The sequence below is a fragment of the Prionailurus viverrinus genome, chromosome C2, assembly GCF_022837055.1.
Source record: "Prionailurus viverrinus isolate Anna chromosome C2, UM_Priviv_1.0, whole genome shotgun sequence".
Lineage (NCBI taxonomy): Eukaryota > Metazoa > Chordata > Mammalia > Carnivora > Felidae > Prionailurus > Prionailurus viverrinus.
In genome coordinates this window covers 33961133-33973324 of record NC_062569.1, presented here as the reverse complement: position 1 = coordinate 33973324, position 12192 = coordinate 33961133, and the positions used below count along the sequence as shown (strand labels likewise).

The window sequence follows — 12192 nt, the reverse complement described above, 5'->3', positions numbered from 1 at the left end:
TTTAGCAGGTGCATAAATGTAAGTTTTAACTTTTAGTGGTTATAGATATTTATTATGTAACACAGCTAGCACTTCACACCTGTGACTGCACATATACTGTTCAGGACTTAGTCATACATTCATTTCACACACATTTACTGAGGACATATGATGGCCAAGCAGTCGTCTAGACACCGAGAATATAGCAGTAAATAAAGTCTCCGCTCTCAAAAATTTATATTTTATCAGGAAGCAATAAAAACTCAAGTAAATATAGGGAGCAAATATATGTTTACCAGTAAAAGGTAGAATAAAGAAAAAGAGTTAACAAGGAGACAGAATGACAGGTGTGGGGTGGCTGCTGGTACAGATGGTTTGGTCAGGGAAGACTTCTTAGGTAAACTTAACATTTGAGTGGAGACCTACACAAAGGTGAGAATGTATTGCTGAAGGAAGAACGTTCTAGACAGAATACCAAATGCAGAGTCCCAGAGGCGGGAATGTGCTTGGTTCCTGGGGAACGATTCAGTTTCAGGACTACAGCCAAAGCCCTGAAGGATGGTGGTTTTTAAAACTATGATATAATTCAAATACCATAATATTCGCCCTTCCTAAGAAAAAAATTTTTTAACGTTTATTCATTTTTGAGAGGCACAGAGTGAGTGCCTCTCACTCTGTGAGAGGGGGAGGGGCAGAGAGAGGGAGACACAGAATCCCAAGCAGGCTCCAGGCGCTGAGCTGTCAGCACAGAGCCCGAGGCGGGGCTCGAACTCACCGACGGCGAGATCGTGACCTGAGCCAAAGTTGGACGCTTCACCGACTGAGCCACCCAGGTGCCCCTCGCCCTTCTTAAAGTATACATTTCAGTATACACACAAAGCTGTCACATTTTTTTTTTTTAAGTGGTGATTCAGGGGGTGCCTGGGTGGCTCAGTCAGTTAAGCATCCAACTCTTGGTTTGGCTCAGGTCATGATCTCATGGTTTGTGAGTTCGAGACCCACATCAGGCTCTGTGCTGACAGCATGGAGCCTGCTTGGGATCCTCCCTCTCCCTTTCTCTGCCCCTCCCCTGCTTGCACTTGCTTGCTCTCTCTCTCTCTCTCTCTCTCTCTCTCTCTCTAAATCAATAAATAAACTTTAAAAATTAAAAAAAATTTTTTTAAATGAAGTGATGATTTGGTTCTGGTTCCAGCCAAGATGGAGTAACAAGGACCAGATTTATCATCTCACTTGAAACAACCAAAGACCAAACAACATAACAGACATTCATAGAACGTTCCACCCAACAACGGCAGAATACTCATTCTTTTCATGTGCACATGGAACATTTACCAGAGAGAACATACCCTGGGTCATAAAATAAGCCTCCGTAAGTGTTAAATAATTTAAATCATATATTTTATGTTCTCTGACACAGTGAAATTAAAATAGAAACCAGTAACAGAAGGATCTCTGGAAAATTCCTAAATACTTGAAAGCTAAATATTTCTAAATAACCAATGGGTCAAAGAAAATCTCAGAAGGGAAATAGGAAAGTATTCTGAACAGAATGAAAATGAAAACACAGTGTATTAGAATGTGTGGGATGCTGCTAACCAAGTAGTTTGGGGGAATTTATAGCACCAAATGAAGATCTTGGAAAAGAAGAAATGTTCAAATCAATCACATAAGCTTTCACTTAAAAAAATTAGAGAAAGAAGAACAAATTAAATCCAAAGTAGGCAGACAAAAGGAAATAATAAAGCTAAGAGTGGAAATCAATGGAACCAAATGGGAAAAGTCAATGGACTCAAGAGGTGGTTCTTTTGTGAAAATCAATGATATTGATAAATCTCTAGACTGTCTGTTTAGGGAAAAGGAGAAGACACAAATTAAAAACATCAGGAATGAGAGGGGAAACATCACTCTGGATTCTACCAACATTAACAGGAGAATAAGAGAATATCATGAACAACTTTACGCCACTAAATTTGGTAACACTGATGAACTGAACAACTTTTTTTTTTTTAATTTTTTTTTCAACGTTTTTATTTATTTTTGGGACAGAGAGAGACAGAGCATGAACGGGGTAGGGGCAGAGAGAGAGGGAGACACAGAATCGGAAACAGGCTCCAGGCTCCGAGCCATCAGCCCAGAGCCTGACGCGGGGCTCGAACTCACGGACCGTGAGATCGTGACCTGGCTGAAGTCGGACGCTTAACCAACTGCGCCACCCAGGCGCCCCTGAACAACTTTTTTTAAAGACACCAACTACCAAAACTCACTGAAGAAACAAATAACCTGAATATCCCTATATTTACTAAAGGAATTGAATTTGTAGTTAAAAAATCTTCCAACAAAGAAAACTCCGGCCCCAGAGTGCCTCGTAGGTATATTCAACTAAATATTTAAGGAAGAAATAATACCAATTTTGTTCAAACCCCTCCAGAAAATTGAAGAAGAGAGCATATTTCTCAATGCATTCTATAAAGCTAGCATTACTAGGCATGACAAGAAAACCACAGGCCAATATAGCTCTCAAGAACATACACACAAAAATTCTAAACAAAATTTTAGCAAGTCAAAGCCAACATTACATAAAAGAAGAAAGCATCATGACCAAGTGGGATTTATCCCAGGGAGACAATGTTGGTTTAACATTATAAAAATTAACATAATTTGCCAAAATGACACACTAAAAATGAAATACCATATGAGTATCTAAGTAGACACAGAAAAGCATTTGACAAAAATCCAATATCCACACCTCATAAAAATTCTCAGGAAACTAGTAATAGGAAGTTCTTCAACCTGATAAAGGGAATCGATAAAAAACCTACAGCTAACATCCTATTTATTTCTGAAAGACTGAAACCTTTCTCCTTAAGATCAAGAACAGGACAAGTATGTTTTTAGTCAGTGAAATCAGGCAAGGAAAAGAAACAGAAGCCATCCAGTTTGGAAAGGCAGAAGTAAAACTGTCTTTATTCGCAGACATGACCATCTCTGCAGAAAGCCCAAAAGAATCTACAAAAAAGCCACCAGAACTAATAAGTGAATTTAGCAAGGTTGCAGGTTACAGTTAATACACAAAATGCAACTGCATTACTACATATTAGCAAAAAACAAGTGACAACTGCAATAAAAAAATATCATTTATAATACAGATTGTAGATATAAATCTGACAAAATAGGTAAAAGACCTATGCAATCAATTCTGTAAAACAACTGATGAGAGAATTAAAGAAGACCTAGGGATGGGGCGCCTCAGTCGGTTGAGCGTCCAACTTCAGCTCAGGTCACGGTCTCACGGTTCGTGGGTTCGAGCCCCGCGTCAGACTCTGGGCTGATGGCTCAGAGCCTGGAGCCTGCTTCCGATTCTGTGTCTCCCTCTCTCTCTGCCCCTCCCCCATTCATGCTCTGTCTCTCTCTGTCTCAAAAATAAATAAACATTAAAAAAATATTAAAAAAAAAAAAAAAGAAGACCTAGGGGTGCCTGGATGGCTTGGTTAATTGAGCTTGAGTGTCTGACACTTGATTTCGGCTCAAGTCACAATCCCTGGGTCGTTGGATCGAGACCAAGTCAGGCTCCATGCTGAGCCTGCTTGGGATTCTTTCTCTCTCCCCTTCTACCCTTCTCCCCTACTCACACTCACGCGCTCGCTCTCTCTCTCTCTCTCTCATAAAAAATAAAAAAAAAAAAAAAAGAAAGAAGACCTAAATAAATGGAGAAATACTGCATTCATGGGTTGAAAGGTTCAACATTATGAGGATGTCAATTCTTCTCAAATGTGCAGATCTTTAGATTCAACACAATATCAATCAAAATCTAGAATTTTAGAATTTAACTGGTTCTTAAATTCATATGGAAATGCAAAGGACCTAGACTGGCCAAAGCAACTTTGAAAAAGAACAAACTTGGGGACTTAACAATACATGATTTTAAGACTTGTTATCAGTCTACAGTTATCAAGACAGTGTGGTATTGGTGATAAGACAGACGGATAGGTCAAACAAACAGAATATATGGGCAACTAATTTTCATCAAAGGTACAAAGGCAATTCAGTGGTGAAAGAAGAACCTTTTCAACAAATAGCCCTGGAACACCTGCATCTCCATATACGAAAAAAACAAAAAAACAAACCCCCAACCCCCCCCCCCCAAACAATTTTGTTCCATACCTCACACCATATACAAAAATTAAGTCAAGGTAGATCCTAATGCTAAATACAGAACCTAAAGCCATTAAACTGCTAGAAGAAAACGTAGGAAGAAAACCTTTGTGACCTTGGGTTAGGCAAATATTTTAGACATGACCAGAAGCACAATCCATAAAAGAACAAGCTGATAAACTGGACTTCATCAAAATTAGAAGCTCTAGTCTTTGAAAGACACTGTTAAGAGAATGAAAAGCATGTCACAGACTGGAAGAAAATACTTGCAAATCACATATCTGATAGTGCATCCCAGTGGCTTTCAAAGCTCGCTTCCTACAATTACAGTCTATCCTTAATGGCTCTTTGTTTAAAAGAGAGACTCAGTACGAAGTCATAACCAGTAAGAATCTGGAGCAACGGTTCTCTACTTTAGCATCACCTGGAGGGTTTGTTAAAACACAGATTGCTGGGCTCCACCCTCAGAATTTGAACCAGTAGAGCCTGAGGGTTTTCATTTCTGGGAAGCTCCCTGGTAATCTTAGGCTGCTGGCCTGGATACCACAATTTGAGAATTGCTAATCTAGACCAATTTAGACTACACTAGAAACAATGTCAAATGCAAGATTTCCCCCTCTCAAAGGGAAATAAACTATGCTCGCTAAAAAATAGTTTGTCTCTTCCCCATTTTTTTAGGAGCCAGAGACATCTGTAAATGTTAATCAGAGCTTCAGATCAGCAAGAAATAACAAACATGACATCACTGGGTTGGCACGATGCTAGCCTCTTTGTTGAATACGCATTTTGGTTGCCACAAAGCTATTCAGAATTCACCCTGGAAAACATACACGGCCTGACACCGACCGTCCCATAATGACAACGTGAAAGACACTATCCGCCCCAGGGAAGTTGGTCAACTTCCTCTGACCCTCCGCGTCACATGCCCCACCCCCATGCAGGGCTACCATCCTGTCTCACCGTCCAGGATGGCCCATTGATTGTCAATCTCCGTATGTTTCAGGTAGGAGTCTTCGATGGTCGGGTCGTAGTCAGGCACAAAGATCTTCTGGAAAAACTGGATGGTGAGGGCGCTCTTGCCCACACCCCCATCTCCCACCACCACCAGCTTGTACGTGGGGAGGTTGTCACTGGGGACGGCACTGGTTGCCATGTTTCTGATAGGTCAGACCTGGGGAGGCAAGACATGTGTAATGAGGCAGGAGGCTTTTTCCTTTCTGACCTTGAGTGGAAAATATTCATGAGTTTTCCTCCCTCCTTATAGAGTAGTAAATACTCCCAATTATATGTTTATTCAATCATCTATTGAATATCAACTATGTGCCACACCCGGTCTTGCAGACTACTAGATGCCATGAGGTCTTTAACGAGTAAAGCCAAAAAAGCCGTGTTAAAGAAGCTTTTCCATCACTAAAGTCTGCCCTAGTCATGTACAGGTGAACATGTGCGTGCCAGTCTGAGCAGGGATGGCACAGAGGTTCACCTTTTACATCAACTCTAGTCACAGGACTGCTGTGCTTGAGGATTTGAGGCCCCCCAAACTACAGAAAGGACGGGCATAGCAACCTAGTACCCCCCCCACCCCCCGCTCTTAGAATTTAGTGATCCTGGCTCCTTTCTCTCAGTCTCCTTGCCCATGGTCATGCAGAAAGTTGTGCTGGTGGGGCACCTGGGTGGCTCAGTTGATTGAGCATCTGAGTCTTGATTTTGGCTCAGGTCATGATCCCAGGGTCATGGGATTGAGCCCCGCACTGGGCTCCACACTGAGCATGAAGCCTGCTTGGGATTTTCTCTCTCCCTCCCTCTCTCAAAATAAAAACAAAACAAAACAAAAATCTCTCTCTCTCTCTCCCCCTCTGCCCCTCTTCCCAGCTTGTGCGCGTGCTCTCTCTCTCTCTCTCTCTCTCTCTCAAATAATTAAAAAAAAAAGTTGTGCTAGAATCTCATGGCATCTGGTCAACCTGTTTTAGTTGGGGGGGGGGGGTGGAGAATGATGTCACGTCTAGCGAAGGCAGTGGTTCTCAAGCAGGGGCAGTTTTGTCCCTGGGAGACATCTGCAATGTCTGGAGATAATTCTGGCTTATTAGTGGGTGTTACTGGCATCTAGTGAGCGGAGGCCAAGGCTGCGGCTACACATCCTCCAACGCACAGGATAGCGCCCCCCCCCCCCCAATAAAGAATTATCTATCCTGCGATGTCAGTAGTGCTAAGGCCGAGAAACCTTGAGCTAAGGAGACCAGGCAGGAGCCAGAAATGTGGCGCCAGGATTCCAAAGAATAACTGAGCGTTAACAGATAAGGACTGACTGTGAAGAGGTGACGGCAGAGGAGTGAAGAGTCATCTTTGGAAACAGTGTCATAGAGAGACAAGGAGGAGAGGGAGGCAGGGAGCATGGAAGGAGCCCTCAGCCAAGGGTGGTTGCCAGAGACTTAAGTCGCTACCTGCGGACGCGCCAGGGGGCCAGGGAGAAGCAATACCACCTCCCGTTCTGGCAATCCTAGGCAGCATGGAGACAGACCTGGTGCCAGGGGAGCACAAGCTTGATCCTGCCTCAGTGTACCAGCAAAGCAACAATCTCTGTGCAACTGGGAGGCAGAAAGGCACGGTGGAACGTGTGACAGGGACACTGAAGGGTGAGGGGACAATGGACTGGGAGTCCCGTGTGCATTGCTGCTTGTTGGGAAGGCCGTGCAGAGCCACCATTTCCTTACCTATCAGGTTAAAGGGCTGGATTTTTTACAGTTATTTGCAGCTCTAAAAGAGTCCTCAACTCTAGATTTCAATACAAAAGGTGTTAGACACAAATGTAGCTTATGTGGCCACACTGATTCGCGTGGGGCTACAGGAGAGAGTGACTGCATAACCTTGTGCAGTTACGGAAGCTTGGTGTTGACATTTAGGATTTCTCTGCAGTGACAGGAAGTACAGGCACTTTTATACCCTGCGGGTGGCATATACGTCTGTCCTAACCGGACTGAGAACACACTCGCATCAATATATCAAAATGTAAAATGACATACCTTCTCTTGGACCTATATGATATATGAGAACTTATGCTAAGGAGATAATCAGATGAGTGAACGAAGATGTTAGGAAGAGGGGCAAACATGGAAATGACTTAAATGCTGCGGGGGTGGGGGGGAGTTAAAGAAAACATTTATCTACACAATGCAATACTATGTAGCCATTAAAAAGGATGACGGTCACTAACCTAGAAAAAGTTTATATTAGGTATGAAAAAAAAAACCCAAACAGCTGCGAAACAACACATACGTATGATTGCACGTCCATGAAGTCACCCATCTATGAATCTGTATGTCTAGATGTGGTTCTAGGCAGAGAGAAGACTGGCACATTTGGGGGTACCTGCTCAATTTTCAACTGGCTACAACAAGCTAGTATTATATATGTATCCTGGGAAAGCTTAACAACATTAAAATATTCCCACCCGTAGGACTAAAAGGTACAGCACAGGGAATAGAGTAGATGGTATTGCAACAGTGTTGTGTGGGACCCATGGCAGCTACACCTGCGGTGATGACATAATGTACAGAGTTGGTGAATCACCATGTTGTACACCTGAAACCAATGTAACTTTGTGTGTCAACTATCCTCAAAGAAACAAAGTTTTTAAATGTTCCCACCAAATAAAAGGTTCAGGCTACCTGAAAATGTAGGACTCTGTGTCCTTCCAGGGGGGATTTAAGCTCCTTTGGTGCAGGATATCAGGTCCATTTGGTGCTGCACCTCCCTAAGCGGGATAAAGGTGGGGACACATTGAGGCCTTGGTGAACTGAGTTCTCCCACATGACGAGAGATGACGATCCAAGGGGCTGCAGGACAGTTGGAAGAAAACAGGGCTAGCTCTCTCTCTCCTTTGCCTCTCAGGTTTTAAGGAGTGAGATGTTGGTGTGGTCCCCTCACTGTCCTTCCTTACCCGTCGTCTTGGCCGTGGGTGGACAGGGACACTGGGCCAGGGTGACCATATTTGCCTGTGAAAGAGGCTCTTTTTAAAGCTCCCTTCCATTCTCTGCTGGCAACGACATGAATAAAAAGTACTCAGTGGGTGGAAAGGTATCAAGAAAGAAAATTCTTTCTCTTGACTTCCTTCTCAAAATAAAACAAGATAAGAAATACACTAGTAAGTATGATAGAGGACACGAACTGAATCTTTGAGGTGGTGCTCAGACCACCCACAGGAGAATCACCTGGGGACCTGCTTGCCAAGCAAGGCAGCTGGCAGGAAATGGTCAGATGAAGGGCTCCTTCCTTTCACAGAGTCCTGCACTCAGGGGTTGAGCTCCCAGGAGACCACAGGCAGCCAACTCGGGGTTCCCTCCCAACTAAGACTCAATGGAAGCAGGTCAGAATGCACAGTTAGCACAAAACTTGGACCGGATCCCTTGTGGTGAAAAACCCTTTAGCACTGCTCATAGCTGATGGGCCAAGTTCCGGCTCCTTCACTGACATTCGAGGCTGGCACTGGTTGCCACTGCTGACCTCTCCAGCGGTAGCTATGCCACAACCTCTCATACTCTACTCTCTCTTTCTCTCAAACAGCTTTGTGCTCACCCAGTGTGCTCTGTGGTCACACGGAGTCCTCTGCAGATACCCAGGGCCCCCCTCGGGGAGTATACACCTCTTCACAGGTCAGGCCTGGGCCCAGGAATCCCCTCCTATGGGAGGCATCACCTTCTAGTCTGTGCCCTGTAATTCCTTGTGCAGAGGGTACAAACATGCTTGAAATCCACACTTAAATGTGCACAAAAGGCAGGGACTGCAACTTGTCCCTCTCTGTGTCACCAAAGCCTAGCAGAGCATCAACAAGGATGTAAGTCTAGCTGAAGGAATTAGAGGCTCAGTGCCAGCATTTCCAAACAACTATCAGACCACCTACTGGCCACAGCATTGGCCCTGACCATGCACGGGGCTAAGGGGCAACCCTCCCAGCCAGGAGTTAGGACTGTCTCCCTCCTTCTACCAGGTCAGACCAATCACACAAAAAAGCCCTTCTGAAAGCAAGTGTGGGCCCAGGAAGGAAAGAAGGTGCTGCAGGGGCATGAGAGTGAGTCCAGAACTCCCCCTCCCCTAATTCTAAAGGCTCTTCTCCTGATGGGCATGTTTTTCCAGCCTTCAACCTCCCCCAAAATAATCCCTGACTAAATGATGTCCTTGTAAGTGCATGCACCACACTCCTACAAAATAAGCTGGACTCGAGTGGTGAAGAGAAAGACATTTTTTTTAAAGTCACCACAAGCTATGATGAAAATTGGTTGGTGGTTAAGAAGCAAAATGCTTACATTCACAAGACCCCCCCCCCTCTTCTCCAGCCTGTCCGACTAGAAGATCAGAGCTCTTTCTAGATCTTTTTAGATTAGAGATCATTCTAGAATGTCAGTTCTTTACCTTTTGTAGATCATGGATGGCCCCTCTGAGGTGGGAAGGTAGTGTAAGATGGACCTAGGGTCTCTCTCTAAAGCTCCTCCACCAGTTTTCTATGCTGGATACTCTCCTACTGACCAGGTAAGGGACCTTGGGCAAGTTACTGTTCACAGCCTCAGTTTCCTATTTTGTAAGATGGGATGGGTTAGAAAATTACTTTGAAATCATCAGAAAATACTTTGCAAGATTGCTCTAAGCATGAAATTAAAATTATGAAATGTTTCCAGCTTAGAGAAGGTGCTTAAATGTTTGTTCTTGCACCTTGTTGACTTTGTTCCCAGGAGAGATTCCCTCAGTCTTTCTTCCCTCCCCCTCTCACTTTGTCCACTCAGAGGCTCCCCCATCAGAGCCCTGCTGCCATCTCAGCTCCGCCGGAGGCCTGTGTGGGATCGTCACCCATCATTTAGAACATTGTTTCCATGGGAAATGGCTCTGAGGTTCTAGGCAGCCCCCTCCACTCAGAAACCAACTTTTGGAACAGCAGCCACTTGGGCGGGCGTTGGCGGCTGAGCACTGGTTCCCATGGCAACCACTGCTCCTACAGCCCCTCCCAGTCCACGGGCAACCCAAACCTTCGCTCATACTGGAAACTTCTTCCTAAAAGACAGTAGTGCTGCCTGGACAATTTTAATAACACGTATACAAAAACTTCGGGCATCTCTAACCAGAGAAATAAGCTTTTTTTGGCTGCTGTCTTTGGCTCCCTTTCTCTCTCAGGGTTAGCACCATCTTGCAAGGTTTGAAGTTGTTTCCTGAATGGCAGACTCGTCTCCCCGTGTAGCTCAGAAGCTCCACCGGGACAAGAGCCACATCTCCTTATTCCGTTGCCTTTTACGGGGCCAGGCAGAGCCCGAAACACAGGAGGCTCAAGGTCTATTCACTGACTGACTGCTGGATACTGCCCCAGTGAAGCCTTCTACCCACCCAGCTCTCCCTTAGGCCAAGAAGCAGGGGTGATGCTCCCAGGAGGTGGGGGGCTAGGTAGACAGATGACCCCACAATAACCTCTTCACCCAGCAAATTTCAAAGTGTGCTTGGAGGGTTCTAAGAACTCCTGAGGACAGTCTTGTACAAAGCCTCCCTTGGTTCTCAGGGGGACCCTAGGGGCAGGGATGTCATTAATAGCCTATGACTACAGTCAGGTAACTTGAGTTCTTTTTTTATGTTTGCTTATTTATTATTTTTGAGAGAGAGAGAAAGAGAGAGCACAAGCAGGGGAGGGGCAGAGAGAGACACACAATAGGAAGCAAGCGCTAGGCTCTGAGCTCTTAGAACAGAGCTGGACACGGGGCTCAAACTCATGAACTGTGAGATCAGGACCTGAGCTGAAGTCAGACACTTAAATGGCCGACCGAGCCACCCAGGCATCCCCAGGCAGCTTGAGTTCTATTTGTGTCTCTGATATGGACTCCCTGTGTGACCTGGAACAAGTTTCTTAACTTCCAGGAGCCTGTCTGCCCACCTATAAAACAGGAGAACAGGACGCTCCTGTGAGGCCCCTGTGAAAAAGACCAAGGGGCCCTCAGCAAGGGCATATTTGTACTGACAGGTGAAGTGGTTGGACCCCTGGTCTCCCTCCAACCTGGTAGACCCCAGTGGTTTGGACCACTTGCCGGCCGCATCCACAGCCCTAAGAGCACCTGCACTGCACAGGGCCACTGGAGGACCCAATACAGTAGCCAATGTAAATGCCTGGGTAACAGAGGGCTCCAGCAGCCCCCAAAATGGCTGTGCCCAGTGGCTAGGATCCTTTACCAAATCTGTTGCATTCTCCCAGATTGCCAGTTTCTAGGGCTTCTACGGGGCTTTTTTCCCAACAGAATAGCCCAACATATTCCCCGTTTTTTAAGTGGGCGCACAAAAAAGAGGTAGCTTGGGGGCGCCTGGGTGGCCCAGTCAGTTAGCTGTCCGACTCTCGATTCCAGCTCTGGTTATGATCCCACAGTTCATGAGGTCAAGCTCCACGTCAGCCTCTGCACTGACAGCTTAGAGCCTGCTTGGGACACTCTCTCTCTCCCCCTCTCGCTCTCTTTGTCCCCTCCCCCACTGATGCTCACTTGCCCTCTCTCTCTCAAAATAAATAAATTAAACAAACAAACAAACAAACAAACAAACAAAAAGAAATAGCTTGCCTTGCAGACATTGTCAAGGGGTCCACAGGCTCCCTGGCCTCTCTGTGCACCCCATCCCCGTAGCCAGCACCACTTCCAAAGCAATGCCATACAGTCCTGGCCAGAACAACTGATGCCCAGGAGAGACTCCATCGCAATTACACTCCCCACTATTCAGTGGGCAGCTGCGGTGGGCTGGCTGGACACCAAAGGTCATGCTGGGAACCGTCACACCACACTGCCTTCAATTCCTTGGGTGATTAGTTTTATAGCATCACAGCATTTCTTTGACTGTCATGGTGACTTCACCAACCCACAGGGCACTCTTCATCCTTGTCCGTAGCTTCCTTGGCTACACGACTAAAGGACCACAGATTCTTGGAGCTGGGGCAGTGGCCAACCCAGAGCCTCTGCAAAGATGCTGCTAACTTTATTGAAAGTTTAGTTTTCATTGCTTTTTGCCTCTCTACTTCTACACTAAACATTTTAAAGATCCGCCCCCCCCCCC

At 45.4% G+C, this 12192-nt stretch overlaps 1 protein-coding gene across 11 annotated transcripts in view; it reads right to left on the bottom strand.

Moving 5' to 3' along the window:
* MRAS (muscle RAS oncogene homolog) overlaps positions 1–12192 on the bottom strand; it is a 55225-nt gene that overhangs the window by 26178 nt on the left and 16855 nt on the right. For 9 of the 11 annotated variants that reach the window (XM_047875852.1, XM_047875849.1, XM_047875851.1 and 6 more), the window contains one exon: positions 5092–5302. In XM_047875852.1, the coding sequence (XP_047731808.1) occupies positions 5092–5284 (193 nt within the window). In that variant the 5' untranslated portion in view covers positions 5285–5302. Of the gene's footprint in view, positions 1–5091; positions 5303–7796; positions 7858–12192 lie in introns of those variants that run through there. The other 2 variants (XM_047875857.1, XM_047875859.1) reach the window with 2 other exon arrangements.